A 17477-nucleotide genomic window follows, 5' to 3' on the forward strand; every position below is an offset into this window, starting at 1 on the left:
ATAAGAAAGAAGTGTAACTTTTCATTATAATCTTAGAAAAAAATTTTCTAAATATCAGTGAAATACATTTCAGACAGAAGATTCACAGCTGAGACACCTTATAGGAATCTGTCTGAATATATAGCATGGTTTGAAATTATGTATATGCTTGATAGGAAAGCCTTAACTTAATAACCATTCTGATGATAAACTTTAATTATGAAATGAATTAACTGTGAGCAGTCCTACATACCCAGTGATAGTTTTTAGATAATTCTACATCCTTGCCAGTCACATTGCCAAACTGAAGGGTTGCAACTAATGTATTCTGTCAATGGAGTTAGTATTGGATTATACTTTAATAGTTCTGCTGTCTTGAGTATAGGTAAAGCCTTAGAAAAACACTAGAAAAAAAATCCGTTCATTGCACTCTAGTTTCTTTTCTAGGACCACCAGATGTCAGTATAACCACGGGACCAGAGAAGTATTGCAGTAGATATATGGCTTATGAACGTTGTTTTTGCTTCATGAAAGAGGTAGGGGAAAACAGTTTTATGTAAATTAGGTATACAATGGAAAGATTGTTTTATTGTTGAATTGTGTAGAAAAATGAAGTGCATAATGGAAGATAGAGTACATGTAGAACTTAAAAGAGCACGGATAACAGTTAAACATTTATATATAAATCAAATAAATGTACTAATAGACTATACAGGTGATCTCCCACACTTGCCAAAATCGCCAACCAGCTGCTGTAACTAGAGCTGATGAACAGACTGTGGTTAAACTGTTCACTATAGTCTTACTGACTGTGATATTTTTCAGTAGAATTACCGTCAAAATATGAGACTCAAAATGAGTATATTTGTAGCTTATGGATGTAAAATTCAGCTCACTGCAATTTGAATTTGGTACAGAACTTGTCTTCATGTGTCCAATAGTTCCCTAGAACACATATAATCACATTAGGCCTTTTTCTAAAAGGACATTCAGGAGGATAATCATTTTTAAAAGTTCCTCTTTAAAAAATGTATTCTTTTATGAATGCTGCATTAAATGATGATCATTGTTTACTATTCCTACTTAGAATGATCACTTACATATTATGTATAGGTCTGCCATATTTGTTCCAGAGGAGATTCCTACATTGAGTTCATGCCTTTAGGAGGTTTTCTTGTAGCACTTCTGTCTGTACTCAGTGTGCTACATGCCTCAATCGAGTTTTGATTTTGGTTAGAAGTACTGTGTGGGTCAAAGGCTGCTTCCAGTTTTATTTCTTCTTTTCAAAAATGTTTCATTACTCAGGATATGTTTGCCTAGATTACTTCTTTTTACTTTCTTCTTTTCCCCTCTAATTTAGGAAATGGGAAAACTTTTTTCTTCAAAAATATAAAATGTCCCCCTAGAAAGTATTGCAGGAAATGATGTTTTCATGCCATTCTTTCTTAGATTTTTGCTCTCACAAGTTTCTTCAGTGCTATAATATGATCTTGTGGGAGGGACAGTGTTCCTAGCCTCAGAGTTCCTGGTTTTTCTTTCCTACTGTCTCAGCTGGAGTCTTATACCTGTTTGGATTGAAGAGAGGAAAAGCCTTTCCCCCATCTCTGAGGTATTTTGCAATGAAACATGTTGGTTGGCTTCTAGGATATGATTGACAATGACTATAAACACATACACTTAAATTATAGCTGCATATTCCAAATTTAGGTTAATAGAAATTAATTTCCAATAAAGACTTTGCTGGGATTGGATCATGGGAAAGTATGGAAAATCTGTGAACACTGATAACTGTGATGGGTTTTTTGTTGTTGGATCGGGAGGTGGGCATTTGAGTTGTGGTAGTTGGTGACTATCGAGTCCAAAGTCAGTGACTGTACATAGCCTCAGTATGGCTAGGAGGAAATAATGCAGTCTGTCATCTTGGAGTTTATAATAGAGAGCCTGTCAAGATCTGTCATTGTCACTAGCTGCAACTTACTCTTACTGAGTCATGAGAGAATGAGCAAATAATACTATTTTTGCAGTCTAAAGAAATGTCTTTAGTGTCTTATAGTGCAAGTAGGAGCCATGAAAAAATTTAAAACTAATATTATAGTTGTTAAGTTGATATCTGTGGCTTGTGGTTTACAGCCCTTTTTATAGTCATTTCAATTCTTCCACAGAGCTATTAGGTATGTTAGTATAATTGCCTTTAGTTTGTGTAGAATGTGAAGTCATAACAACTGTAGTGACTTCTTTGAAAGCACTGTGGTTTGCTGATTTTCTGGAATCTGTAAATCAATGTGGGTTTTGTTTCTGTTTTTAAAATCATATTTTGGAAAATTTTAGCCATGATTTCTTTAAGAATTCTTTTTTCTGCCCTGTTCTTACTCTTCTCCTTGTGGGACTCCTATTGCATGTATGTTAGACTGTTTTGATATTGTCCCACAGGTCTGCACAGTTGATTTCCTTCAGTCTTTTTTCCTCTCAGTTCTTTAGATTAGATGATTTATATTGATGTCTTCAAGTTCACTGACTCTTCTAAAATCTCTAATCTCTTAGGCCCATCATTTCTTTTTTTTAGTTCTAGAATTTTCTTTTTCTTTTTTTCTTTGAATAGCTTCATTTCTCTGCTGAGATTTTCTATGTTTACCTATCTGTATAATATATACATTAAAAGTAAACTCTTTGAACATACTTTCCTTAAAAATTTAAAGCATATTTATAATAGCTGCTTTAGTTAATCTGTTAAATCCAACCCATGGGCCATTTTGGGGGCAGTTTCTGTTGACTATTTTCTGAGTTGTTTAGTGGATATTGTGGATAGTATGTTACAGATTTGAATTCTTGTTACCTTTCTCTGAAATGTTGAGAAATGTTGATTAAAAAAAATTTTTTTAATAAGTCCATCATTTACTGGCTTATCACCTTGAACTTGTTTAGCTTTGGTTTCGTACTGTCTTAGACTAGATGTGTGGAGAGCTTAAGGTGTGTCCCAAGCCCATCTAAATTGGCAGAACTCAATTCTCTACCTCTTGATTCCCAACCTTCATGATTTTGTCAGGGCTTATTTTAGGCTTAGTTAGAGCAGATTTAGAGTTGGCCTCTCAGATGTGGTCATCACTCCTAGGGCTTGCCTTTTGGTGTCTCAGCTGAATACCCAGGGTGTTAATAAGGTCCTGTGGTTTCACCACTCTCACTGGGCCAGAAGTCCTAGGAGTGCAGTTGCCTCACAGCACTGTTTGACCTCCAGTTAACTCTTTCATTTTGAACCCTTTAGCAGTTCACTTGTAGGCTTCCATCTTGCCTTACACATGTGCAGCCCAGACCCCAGCCAAGGATTTTTAGAGAACTTCTACAATGGGGCCATCCTTCTTTTTCTTTGGGACCTTGCCCCAAAGATTTCAGCTGCTTAAATTCTAATCTCTGCCTCCTTAGCTCAGTGGACTACTACACTCTTGTCTGCTTGGACTGTTTCCTCTACTTGAGGTACACCTTACCTTTGCTCTGCTTAGGCTTTAGCTCACTACACCACAATCAAGAAATGTCCCGGGGCAGAGAGCTGAGGTAATTATAGGGCTAAACACATGTGTTTTCCTTCTCTCAGGAATCAGTCTTCTGCCTGTTGTTTAATGCCAGAAAATGTCTTTATGTATTTTATCCACTCTTGATAGTTTATGGAGGGATGGCTACTTTAGTATCAGTTATACTGTTATATCCAGAAGTGTAATTCTGAAGCCTATTCAGTTTGGAGAGGGAATGTATTTCTCAAAAGAGAAAATCTTATTTTCTTTTAGACATTTTTTCCCCATTCATCCAGTCAACGATTATTTATTGCCTGTCTTCTGTTTGTTATTGGCACTGGGCATAAAAGGGGGATTAGAGACAGTTTCTTTCCTCAAGGAGTATACTTAGTAAATTAGGGGTCCAAATAGCAAGTTTGAGTCTGTTTTTTGTTTGTTTGTTTGTTTGTTTTGAATAAACTTTTATTGAAGCATAACATACATTGTTATGGTCCAGTTTCTCCCTATCCTTTCCAATGTGGTAACTTGTTATGTAAGAAGCTAATCCTGCTTTTCCAAAGAAGAGGCTTTGATAGTAGATGTAAGCTCTAAATACACTTTTGTAAACCACTGTTATAGAATTGTTAACCATTAAATTTGCTTTATTTTGAAATAATCAGCATGAGCTATAAAAATGCTATTTATCTGCTCATGAATTGGTTCCACTCTTTTGCTATTGGGAAATGTTTTTACTAGAAACGCAGAAATCAGATATCTTAATGTATTTATGATATTAAAAGTGAAAACAATTTTTGTCTCTACCTGACATCCATATTGTATTTAAAAACAAACAAATTATTTCAACTTTCATTTCTATAAGGTCAGCCTAACTCATGAAAAAAACTTATCTTTTCTTCATATATCACTGCTGACAACCTGATAATCTTCAACTCAAGGTCTGGTTATGGGATGACTTTTGCCAGCAATCACTGATAATGATGTGTGTGTGAATTGGATATAAAACATATTTTCTTACTTTTCTATCATGACCTTCATTCTCAATTAGATTGACTTTAGATTTATTATAGAAAAATAACAGCTTAAAAAACTGTTATTCTTTCCAGTAAAATACCCTTTAATATTAACTTAGAAATAAGGTAAGAAGTAAGAAATAAGGTAAGTCATGTTAAACTCCTACTACAGTGATACTATCTCAACCATGGTGGTTAAATTTCTGAAACTTCCCCAGGATTAAGAGAATTCTTGATTAAAGAACTCCTGACAGTACTTTTGGGGTACATAATCTTTGGTATAAATTCAATATACAAAATTAATAGAATATCAATGGCATGTTATCATGTTCAATAATAATGAATACATTTAACATTTCTTATTTTATACTTTTAAGTATTTTATTTTCCCTTATTGTTTCATCTATATTAGCATTTTTCAAGTGTGGTCCTTCATCCAAATGTCCAGTGCCTTTCTAATTTTTGACCAAGACTTGTTGATTCTCACTTCCTGCCTACTACTATAGTAGAAGATAATACAATAACTGTATGTTTGAAATGAAATAAAAAATCTTACTTGTTTTCTAAACCTCCTTTCCCACTACCAAGCACATGAGTCAGGTTTTATACATATCTCTGCTCTCTCTTTTCCTATAGATGCTGATATTTCCCTAAAATTACGGTTCTAAGAAGTCATTATCATAGCAGTCATTTAGAAGTCATTTACACTTACAAATAGTGTAAATGATTTACACTTACAAATAGAAGTCATTTACACTTACAACATTCACAGGATACCATATTTGCTAATGGTATATATGTGTACTTATTTATTAAGTGCTGTATATCTCTCTTCTGGCATTCTGCTTTTTCATTAACTCCTGTAGAATTACTGCCACCTTCATAGCAAAGTTTTATGGTAGATAACATTCTGGAAAGTTTGACCCTACTTGTTCTGTTAACTTAATATTATACCTATGTTTATCCTCATTAGGTAGGATTTATAAACTGTTATTTGTGCGTGGTATTAGACTACACATACCTTGTGCTAATGTTAAATTAGATATGTAAAAGAAGGCAGAATAATTAGGTACCATTAGTATAAGGTCACATGATTTTTAGTTATCTATAAGCAAACAAACTGTTCCGTCAAAGGGTCTACATTGGCAGCAACTTAGAAGCCATTAGTTTCTTTTTTTTAATTTTTAATTATTTTATTTTTAAAATTAAGTTTATTGAGGTGACAGTGGTTAGTAACATTATATGTTTCAAGCGTATAGTTCTATAATACATCATCTGTATGTTGCATTGTGTGCTCAGCATCTAATCTCCCTCCCTCCATCGCCATAAATTTCGCTCTCGTGACCCTCTTCATACTCCTCCCTCCCTGCACCCCTCTGGTAACAACCTTTTGTTTTCTGTGTCTATGAGTTTGTGTTGTTGTTTTGTTTGTTTGTTGCTTTCTGTTTTATGTCCCAGATGTGAGTGAAATCATATAGTTCTTGTCCTTTTCCATCTGACTTATTTCGCTTAGGAAGATACTCTCAAGATCCATCCATGTTGTTGCAAATGGCAGTATTTCATCCTTTCTTATCACTGAGTAATATTTCATTGTGTATATCTATCACATCTTCTTTATCCAATCATCCATCGAAGTATATTTAGGTTGTTTCCATGTCTTGGCTACCATATACAATGCTGCAGTGAACATAGGGATACATATATCCTTACGAATAAATGTTTTCAAATTTTTCAGGTAGATACCCAGAAGAAGCAATGCTGGGTCATATGGGTCATAAATTTAAGCTCTTTTCTTAAATTTTTTGAGAAGCCTCTATACTGTTTTCCAAAGTGGGAGCCATTAGTTTCAGTTACTATACTTAAGTAAAACGCATTTCTTTAAAAATACTCTTTAGTTTATCTAGAGTTCCCTTTTAGTTGAAATAATCAAGGTTTTACTATATTTTTATTGGTTGATACAACATAATTTTAACAATGATTGTTATTTATGATGGCAGAAAATATCTAAGGTGCAAAATTTGCAGTATTGCTCTTTTAGTTTGTCAATCATGATTGTCATTTGTGATGAAATGGTAATGATAGGAAACCTTTCAGTTTTTTTGAGACTGCTTCTTCTGACCCATTCGTTTACTCCATTCTTTTCCCATTGCATTTTTAACAAAATAGACACATACTGTCCATTATCAGAGAGAATAAATATTTGCCTCTTCCTCCTATTTCCTCTCTACTTTTTAAAATAATTTGTGCACATGACGGATATATATATGTATATATGTATATATGTATATATGTATATACATATATATATATACATATATACATATGTATATATATGAATGGGTTGGGCTAAGACAATGGTGATAAATGTTTTGGCATTGCATAGGGAGTATTTATTTTGATTTGTTGATAGGAATGGTCACAGCATTGTGAGTTTCAAGGTGAATAAGTGATGAGAACATCTCCAAAGTGTCCAGTCCTACAAACATGCCATTTTACTGACAGTAATTTTTTTGACTGCTGTATTGCAGCTGTTGAAAATGGACAGATAGATGTGTTAAGGCTGTTGCTACGACACGGAGCAAATATTAATGGATCCCATTCTATGTGTGGATGGAATGCTTTACACCAGGCTACTTTTCAGGTAACTTCTGAATTTATTATTTCGTCTTCATGTAAATTGTGTGTTTTACCCTTTTAAAATGACAGTTCTATGCAGTTTTTGCTACCTACTTGCCTATGATTTATGATGGTTAGTGCAATACAGAAAAGGCAGTCTAAATGCTAATGATCATTCTGAATAAGCCAACTGCTCTAGTAGTTCCAGCAGCTTTGGGCCGCAGGGATTATCTAAGTTTTTCAAATGTTGATAGCATAGAGATCATCAGAATACTTGGGATCTAAATTGATAAGGAGCAAAGACTTATTTTATGTATAGCAGTGTATTTAGAAACTGATAATTCAGCGTTTGAGCTAGCAAGCTAATTTAGCAGGATTTTATAAGGATTATAATTCCTAGAGATCAGTGTTTCACCTGTTTATGTTTAATGGGCTAGCTAAATGCATAGAATAATTTGATTGTTTAATATTTCCTTTTCATCCAACAATACACTTTAAAAAAGGTTTTCCTGTAGTGAGGATTTAAAAACAAAACAAAAAAAAAGCAATGAGAAAAGAGATACCTTCTATTTGTTTTTGCTTATTTAAAATATTGAATCTGTGCTTTAGGAAAATGCTGAGATTATAAAATTGCTTCTTAAAAAAGGAGCAAACAAAGAATGCCAGGATGACTTTGGAATCACACCTTTATTTGTGGCTGCTCAATATGGCAAGCTAGAAAGTTTGAGCATACTTATTTCATCAGGTAAGATTAATCCATTAGCCTTTGCACAGTTAAGATCATGAGTTTTAACTTTGTATCTTCCTAGGGAGAATAATTCTTGACCAGCTATAAATCAGGTTGTGAAATTTATGGTTTTATGTTAGTGGTAAATAAGAGTATATACAAGTTGATTTATAATCCTGGATACTAAGTGTCTATTACTAACATATTGCAACGCACAACTACTAATTTACCTGAGGAGGAAAATAATCTATTACTAAAGAAGGTTTATTGGCAAGTTGAATGATGGGACTGTCCTTTCTTATAGGGACCTGAGCTGTTCCAACTTTCCAGGATATAAGACTATTTTAGGCTTAATTTATTAGATAGCTATTTCGTATGTTAAACCCTTGATTTGTATGTTTTGATGAATTGTATGATTATTTAAATGGGTTTATTTCAAAGCATATTTATACTTTATTATGTTAAAAGCAGCATAAACCTTTAGTTTTTCTGTGACAACCATTACACATTCAGCATTGCCAGAGAAGATGGTGTTGAGGTGGCATTCTTACTCTGTATGACATTTCTGTGACAAGAAAAATCATGTAAGGGCTGTTAAATTCCTCCAAACAGTGTGTATATATGCTCTCACGAGTGCTAACCTGACGAAGCATGGATAGTCAAGAGCAGCAGGGAAATACACCAGTTTTGCCATCAGGCAATTTAAAAAAATTTTTTTCAGTTACAGTTGACATTCAATATATATATATATATTTAAAACACCTAGGCTTTTAATAAATTACCTCCAAATATATAAAACAAAGTTTATTTAGGCAGCAGGACCCGCATTTTCTTATTTGTAATTTTTTCTTGCAAACCTTCAAATACTCAAGTTGAAATAGGAAGCAGAAGAAACAAACATTGATTAGGTACCAAACTACGATATATTACAGATTTGTATTGAGTCTATATCTTATAGTTGAGAGGAATCTCCAAAATCATTTATTTAGACATGTGTTTCTTAAGACTAAGAATCCAGGCCCTGAGTGTTTTAAGTGTCTTGCCAAAGATCTATAAAGTATTTCTTGGCAGAATCAGGGCTTGGACCCAGGCCTTCTGACTTACCTTCTTTCTTCTTCTACATTATACCTTCCTGAGGACGGTCTTAATTCATTTGATGGCTTCCAGCCCCATAAATTCCAATTATTAGTATGTAACTAATATTTAGAATAAAATAGATTAAACTGCACCTTAATGACTCGCCTTCTATGTGTTTCTAACTCCTTAAAATGACTTTCAATGAATTATGTCCTTTTTCCAAATTTTCTACCTGTAATTTTAATGGGACTGATTCCTTATTCTTTCTGATACGTACTTTGAAATTATCAAAATGAAACATTACTTAAAATAAGTTGAGTAGATTTCTTTCTTGACCTAGTCTTTCCTCAGTAACGTCCGCTTCTTTCTGAGGCTGACAGTAGGCGACGCATCCGCCTTGTGTTAAAATTTTATTCATCTAGACATGTTGAATGTTCAGTTGGAATTTCTGAAGGTTCTATAAACTCTAACTTGTCATTTATGTTTTGCATAGTTTTTAACCTATCTCATGGTTTTGTTTTATTCAAGGTGCATTTATGGAACATCCTTTTAAATAAAAATTAGTCTTTGTCCCCTTGATAATGATGATTTCTCCACTGAGATATATTCCAGAAATCAAAAAAAATTTTCTGGTCAGGTAATAACACCATACTAGCATATTTAACACATTATTTATCAAAATGAGAAAAGTTTGGGGAAGTCTGCTATTTTTAAAACCTTCAGAAATATTGAAGTCACTTTCAGCTTCTTCACATCTTTATATACTGGCATCTGAATAATTGGTTAGATTTATCCTCTAAAAAAAATTGAGCTCAGAAACCCATTTAAACAGACCCTTTTCCTTTTATTGTGGGGTCTATCATACAATGGTCATAAAGAATAAGGCTGTAATGAAGAGTATAGTCAACATTAGTTTTAAAGCATGGACCTCACGTATGTCCTATCTATTGGAAATGTTTTTCGTAAAACTTACTCTGAATTTATTAGAGAGGGGCATCTATAAAGGTTCATAATTTAGGATTTTTCTTATCCTTTTCAGTAATTATCAGAAATATTATCCATATTTGATTGTGTGCTTTTTACCTCTTTAAATGATTACTTATTGGAACCACAGAGTGCTTGTTGGAGGAGGGATTGGAATGAATTCTTTATTGAATAAGATTTTTGTTTTAGCTTAAAAATGAATTATAAAGTATTAATAACTTGTTTTCTTGCTAACATAAAAGCAGAAACCCTTTAAATATGATGACCACCAAGTTAAGAAAATCAGTGTGTTTATACAACCGTATCCTCTGTGTGTCGGGGAACTTGTACAGTAGATCCTTGAACAGTGCAGGGGTTAGGGGCTCTGGTCCCACGTGCAGTTGAAAGTCTATGTGTAACTTCTGACTCCTCTCAAAAAGATTAACTACTAACACCTTACTGTTGACCGGAAGCCTTACCAATAACAGTCGATTAACACATACTATGTATGTTATATGTATTATATGCTATATTCTTACAATAAAGTAAGCTGGAGAAAAAATTTTATTGAGAAAATACATTTACAATACTGTATTATATTTGTTGATACCGTAAATTTACATCGCCTATTTATAAGATGGAAAAAAATCTGTATGTAAGTGGACCTGCACAATTCAAACCTGTATTATTCAAGGGTCACCTGTACTGTGAAACCCTTTTAAGGCAGCTGCTTTGAAATGTGTGTTAATTATGTTCCCCCCCCCCCATAAATGAGGATTATCTGTTAAATGTTTTATTTTGTATTAGGTGCAAATGTCAATTGTCAAGCCTTGGACAAAGCTACTCCCTTGTTCATTGCTGCACAGGAGGGCCACACACAGTGTGTGGAACTCTTGCTGTCCAGTGGGGCAGACCCAGATCTTTACTGTAATGAGGACAATTGGCAGTTACCTATTCACGCGGCTGCACAGATGGGCCACACAGGGTAAGTATGAAAAATGGAAAATAAGCAAAGTCTGGGTGGTAGATTGAGAGTGGGGCGTTATCACTTTGTGAGGCGTATACATGATAAATGTCTAATTATTACAGTGTTTTGTACACATAAAACTAATAAAAAAAAGAAAAGAAAGAAAAAGAAAAAGAAAAGAAAGAAGAAAAAGAAAGAAAAGAAAGAAAAAGATTATAAGGAATAAATCTTCTGGGTCAAGCAGACTCTTTACCTCCAGACAAAATCCGTGGTATTCCCTTCTCTGTCACTCTGCTTAGTGACTGGATCCACCTCCCCATCTGTCCCCAGATCCATCCCCATCGTCTCTCTGTCTTGCACTTTCCTAGTGTAAAACAGGCACAGGGGCTGGAAATGGGACAACCCCGGGGGCTTTCTCAGGGTAAGTCTTTGCCCTTATTTCCCACGTTATGGCCATACTCTTCCACTGTTCTCTGGTTTTGTCCCAGGCATCTTTAGTTCGCTGATGGCCCTATTCAACTTATTTTTGTTACCTCCCTGACCCCAGGAAGCTTTTGAGTTTGTGACCCCTGTTGGTGTACAGCCTTCCTTTTGTATTGTCTGGGTAGTTATCCCATCTTGAACCCTTTGACTGGACTTTATCTAATCTCAAGTCTAACTCTGTACTTTTCCCTGCTTCTATTGCTCTTCTTCCTTAGCCAAAAGTTCCCATGGGATGTTGGTATTTTCTGGAGAGAGCGAGAGACTAAAAGAAAGTTGGAACTACCTGAAATTGGAGGTTCCAGGAATCTTGGAAGCTAATAGCCTGGTTATACCTCTGAGAATATGGCAGCTTATCTTAATATAAATTGGCACTGAACAGTTTTTTAAAATATGTTTAAAGTCTTTAGAGTCATAATTCTACAATCATAACTTTATAGCTATTGTTAGTATTATTTAATTTAAAAAATAACAGTGAAATTGTCATTACTATGTTTACATAGTAGGAAAACAGATTCTGCAATTTGGTCATTATGCCACTAGGTGGCACGGTATTTTATTGTTTTCTTAAAGATATTTGTTAAGTATGTTTGACTTGTTGAAGAGTATAATTTTCACAACCCATTTAAAAAAATTAAACACATTTATTAAGTTTGAGACATTAAATAAATTATTTAAACAAAATACTTAAGTTTTAAAATTTGGTATTTTTCTTAATTCTTGATTGTTTAAATATAAATGTTATGTACAGTTATACTCTGAGCTTTAAATTGATACCAAAACTCTCTTGGGAATTTGTCCTTATTTATTCTCAATTTTGAGAATTCTGTTTGTCACAGATTATTTCCTCCATAGAGTACTTCTCAGGTAAGTTCTGTGAATGTAAGTTCTCTGTAAATACTGTAATCGTTGTAGGCCTACTCTATATAGGAAAAGTAGCAAAGACAAAGAATGTTACAAAGATACTTTGGAGTAGCCTTGCCTTTTTTTCCCAGAAAGAGGAAGGATTTCCTGGCTTTCATTATCCCTAGTTTTATTTTTGATTTTAGAAAAATAGGCTAGTCCTTTCTCTAGCTGACTGCTAGGAGTAAATTTACAAATAATCTAAGAACTTCTCTTTTAATGATTTTCTTTAGAACTTTCTTTATCTAGGAATTAATTTTTTATGAATCTGTTTATAGAGCTCATATTCTTTTCGGAGAATAGAATATTTCAGCAGAAATTTTGATTTCTTCCTAATGAGAATACTGTTCACTTCATGTTACTCACCATCTTTAAAAATTCTTGTTAATTAGGAAAAAAACGCTTTAGTTTGCACTTGAAGAAGGAAAATAATTTATCCTTACTACACATTTATATTTGCCACAATGAAGTTTTAAATAATTGATTAGATCCTAAAATATCTAACAATTTGAATTTTGGGGAGTAGGGTGATGGTGGGTAGGTAAGTAGTGAAAAAATACGAAGGGACAACCTGTTACCTATTTACTTATGGGAACATTATTTAATTTTGTTTTAGATAATTTAAGGACGTTACTATTAAGCAACAATAGTAAGCTTAACATTTTGGAGTATATAGTCTATAATAATTTAATACAGGTAAAAGCTAAACTGAAGACAGAAAAACTTTTATTAAATCAGTCAATGATTGACTCGATATATGTGCTGTAGAAATGTTGCCTACACTCATGTGCATGTAAAAACACTAAATTCTCCTATATATTTGTGTACTTGCAGAATCTTGGACTTGTTAATACCACTTACTAACCGTGACTGTGACATTGGGCCTGACAAAGTGAGCCCTGTTTACTCAGCAGTGTTTGGAGGGCATGAAGACTGCCTAGAAATGTTACTCCAGCATGGCTACAGCCCAGATGCCCAGATGTGCCTGGTTTTTGGATTTAGTTCTCCCATGTGTATGGCTTTCCAAAAGGAGTATGTATATTTGCTATAAGGAGATGTATTTCCAGCCGATTGTCTTTTATGATGAAACTTAATAATATCTTAGTGCTAAATTGCTAACTTAAAAACAAAAACAGACAAACAGGAAAAACCCTCTATGATGCACCTTGTTCAGTAAAAATGAGGTGATAATGTCAGGTTTGTTTCCTTCCTGCTTTGGATCTAGAATATATTTTTAGGGTAGCAATTTTAGGGAATACTTTCAATTTGTTAAATAAATGAAGAATTCTCAGATATCCTTGATCTTCAAAACAATTCGAGAGGTAAAACGTACTTTCAGTTTTATGATGAATAAGATGTGAGGATCTAATGTATAACATAGTGACTTATAGTTGGTAACACTGTAGTGTATAATTGAAATTTTCTAAGAGAGTAGAATTTAAGTTCTTTCATTAAAAAAAGGTAAATGTGTGAGGTGATGGATGTGTTAATTGGATGGGGGGACTTCTTTCACAATGTATACATATGTGGAATCATCATGTTGTATGCTTTAAGTATCCTACAGTCTAATTTCAGTTACAACACCCCCATAAAGCTGGGGGAAAAAAAGAATTAAAAATGACTTTATCAAGTAGAGCATTGGTGGTGCTTCAGGTTATTTACTAATTGAAATTTATATTTACGAGACTTATTATAAGCCTAAAAATAAAACTTTGGTTTTGTAGATATTATTGTATTTTTAATGTAATTGGTACGTAGTATTCTTTATGTAACTTATAGTAATTAAATTAAAAAAGTCTTAAAAAATTTTGTTTTGCTACTCTGCCATGATCCTATGAAGTCGAATAAATTAAGAATTACTGCTACTTTATTAGGCTTCTGGCCAATACTTGTCTATGTCTCCCAAGGTTTTAAAATAGTAAGAATAGGGCTATGTGTAAGAAAAGCCATATTGAGTAATATCTGTGGTCCATCCAACAATGGAATAAGTTGTGCAGATAAATGCTATTGTTTTTAATGATACACAAGAGGTTGCAGTCATACCTCAAATTTCACTGGCTTCCCTGAATTCACTGTTATGAATTGCTATCCACAATTTAAATATTTATTAAAAACAACCATTTACTAAGCTTTTCAATCTCTACCATCTCTTCATATTTGCTATGTAAAATACTTCATTTTGTTTATTCTATATTTAAGCTTCTAGTTACGTACTAGGGTCTGAATATTTGGGGTTTTAGTTAATCTGAGTATTGGAGACCCACTCTGCATAACTTTCATAGAACTTTGTTGTAACTTAAGTTTTGTCTTTCTAAGTACTTTACCTTCAGGAAGGCTGCATCGATGACTAGTTGTTTCAATTGTCTTTCTCCATACGTATCTAACTCCATTATGCTTTATTATTAGGTCAGAGTTGAACTTTTAAAAACTAGATCAGGATATAATGATTTTGGATAGTTTGTATGTGTATGGGTTCAATATAATGAGTCTTTTTTGACCTTCATTTTACCTTTTGGAGGAATGATATTTTAGGTCTTTTTGGTCATAGTAGCTAAGCTCATGCCTTATCATCTTGAGAATAGTTTGAGTTAAACCATATAGTACAGTGTCCCTGTTAACCCTGAAGCACCTTAATGCTTTTCTGTCCTGAGGAATCAGGTAACTAGAACTCTGTGGGACAGAGCGTGTGAGGGGAATCCTGGAGAAGAGAGGGCTGGTGAAGGGGACCCCCTAATTCTGTGCATGAACCTGCATATGTCCCAAGCTTACCCCAAGCTTTGAATGCACAAGAGAGACCCAACTTGTTGAAAACAAGATTTAAACTATCACCTAAGTCTCAAGATAACCCGCTGAGTGGCACATTTCATGGGACCAAACCCAGAGGCGTTAAAAACTGAACTGACATTGGAACCACTCTCTATAGAAGGTGAAACAGAAATTTCCATCTGGCCTTTCCACTCTACCCACAGTGGGCTTCATACAGCGTTGTTCTGGGTTCCTGTTATAACATAAAGGGGAAATTTTATAGTGTTTGGAGCCCTTAATGTCCTACAAATGAAGGAGGAAGATGTCTTCATGTTCTTTGCAGCAGGAATCCAGTTAGGTGGCACCAATCTTGACTTCCAAATGGAACAGTGATGGCTTCTGCCTCTTAAATCTGAAGAGAACCTGGGAGAAGCTTCTGCTGGCACTTGTGCTATCGTGCCATTGAAATCCCAGCCAATGTCACTGTCGTGTCATCTGGGAATACTGCAGTGAACTGTGCTGAAGTTTGCTGTTGCTCCCAGAGCTACTGTTTCACTCCTGGAACTTCCCTAAGCAGATGCAGGCAGCCTTCCGGGAGCCAGTACTCCTGGTGCTTACTGATCCCAGGGCTGATGCCCAGCCTCTCACAGAATCGTTTTGTGTTAACCTACCGACAATTGTTCTGTATAACGCAGACTGCCCTCTGCACTATGAGGGCCTTCCCATCCCATGCACCAACAAGGGAGCTTACTCAGTGGGTCTAATGTGGTGGATGCTGGCCCGGGAAGTTCTGTGCAAGCATAGCACCGTCTCCCATGAATACCCATAAGAGGTCATGCCTGACCTCCGCTTCTACAGAGATCCTAAAGAAACTGAAAAGGAAGAGCAGACTGCTGCTGACAGGCTGTGGCCAAGGAGGGATATGGGGCAAATGGACTGACTGCTTGTGGGGACAGAACCCCAAAAAGCAGTTTCCAGGCTCTTGGCCTCACATAGAAAGGTGCTGGCTCAGGTAGTAAATGGCCATCAACTGTGATCAGATGGACAGCAGCTGTGGCTAGTTGGCCGTCAGCTGTAACCAGTGAGCCATTGGCCACTAATATAACTGCCGTGGCTATGCTAGCAGAGAAAAAAGAGAACATGGGGGCTAGCAAGAAGATGGTGGCTGGCAAGCGTGGACTGCTGTTAGGACGGCGGGTTGCATATTATGTAGATCCTGCTTCCTGTGTCTCCAGCCCAGCCACCAGCGAGAATATATTGGTTTGACTCCCCTAATTATGGCTCCGTGAGTGTTCCTTTTTGGCCTCACCATGTGCTGCATTCTTATGTGGGGAGCAGGACCAGAGACCCCGCCTGACACCCCGCCGGCCGCCCTGCACGACAAATAGCGCAGTGAGCAGGGTCCCCTGCATGACACTGCTCCTGCTCCCTAGTTCATTGTTATTTAGCTTCTGTCGCAGGCTGGTCTGAAGGTGTGCAGGTGCCCTCTGTGCCCATTTAGCAGTTCCCTACTGAAGACCGAGTACTCAGCCTGCCGCTGAAGACTGGTCTGCAGCCCCCATTGCTGCAGCCCCCACTGAATGGATAGGAACAACCACTGAGTGGTCCTAAGCTGTTCTTCCACAAACTCTTAAAATGGAGGAAACAGTTTCTAAAAGAAATTGCAGTCTGAACCTAACTAGGTTGTATGCCTGCTTAAAATAAACTAACATACAAAAGTCAGCATTCTTCAAAAGATAACAGAACCCAGAGTCTACACAACATTAACATTCACAGTGTCCAGGATACAGCCTAAAATTACTTGACATATGAAGAGCCAGTAGAATATGACCAGTTCTCAAGGGAAAAGGCAATTAACAGGTGTCAAACCTGAGATGGTCTAGATGGTGGATATAGCAAGTAATTGAAAGCACCTATTAAAATTGTGCTTTATGAAGTAAACACACTTGAAGTAAATGGAAAGGTAGAAATTCTCAGCTGAGAAATACGTAACCATAAAAGAGAATCAAATTGAAATTTTATAACTGAAAAATATAATATCTGAAATGAAAAATTTACTACATGGGCTCTATAGCAGAATGGAATTGATAGAGTCAATTAACTTGAAGACAGACCCTATAGGAAATTACCCAAACAGAAGAACAGAGAGGAAAAGGATTGGGAAAACAAAACAAACAAAAAAACCCAGAGCCTCAGGGACCTGAGGGACAGTGTCAGTGGTTTGACATTTGTGTCATTAAAAGTCCAGGAGGCGAGGACAAAGATGATGAGAACTAAACTTCCCAAAACTTCCCAATATTGGATGAAGACATAAATTTATAGATTTAGGAAGCTCAGTAAACTGATACAGCATAAAGCCAAAGAAAAGCATGCTCAAAAATAACCAAACTGCTAAAATCCAAGCATAACGCAGCAGCAGTGTGGTGTATAGTTGTCCTCGGTCATAGACATGAGCTAGTAACAAGCTTTGTTTTTTGCTGTTGGAATTTTTGTTCTGTGAAATGGCC

At 35.4% G+C, this 17477-nt stretch overlaps 1 protein-coding gene and 1 pseudogene across 7 annotated transcripts in view; both read left to right on the plus strand.

The window, feature by feature from the left end:
* ASB3 (ankyrin repeat and SOCS box containing 3) overlaps positions 1-17477 on the plus strand; it is a 90594-nt gene that overhangs the window by 43966 nt on the left and 29151 nt on the right. For all 6 annotated transcript variants that reach the window (XM_081069510.1, XM_081069506.1, XM_081069505.1 and 3 more), the window contains 4 exons: positions 7021-7133; positions 7718-7853; positions 10683-10860; positions 13060-13257. In XM_081069510.1, coding sequence (XP_080925636.1) covers positions 7021-7133; positions 7718-7853; positions 10683-10860; positions 13060-13257 — 625 coding nt within the window. The remainder of the gene's footprint in view (positions 1-7020; positions 7134-7717; positions 7854-10682; positions 10861-13059; positions 13258-17477) is intronic.
* LOC308505731 (small ribosomal subunit protein uS2-like) lies at positions 13416-16558 on the plus strand (annotated as a pseudogene). Its single transcript has 3 exons — positions 13416-13422; positions 15254-15897; positions 16472-16558. The product of its transcript is annotated as a small ribosomal subunit protein uS2-like (transcript).

This window comes from Rhinolophus hipposideros (genome assembly GCF_964194185.1).
Source record: "Rhinolophus hipposideros genome assembly, chromosome: 12".
NCBI classification, from domain to species: Eukaryota; Metazoa; Chordata; class Mammalia; order Chiroptera; family Rhinolophidae; genus Rhinolophus; species Rhinolophus hipposideros.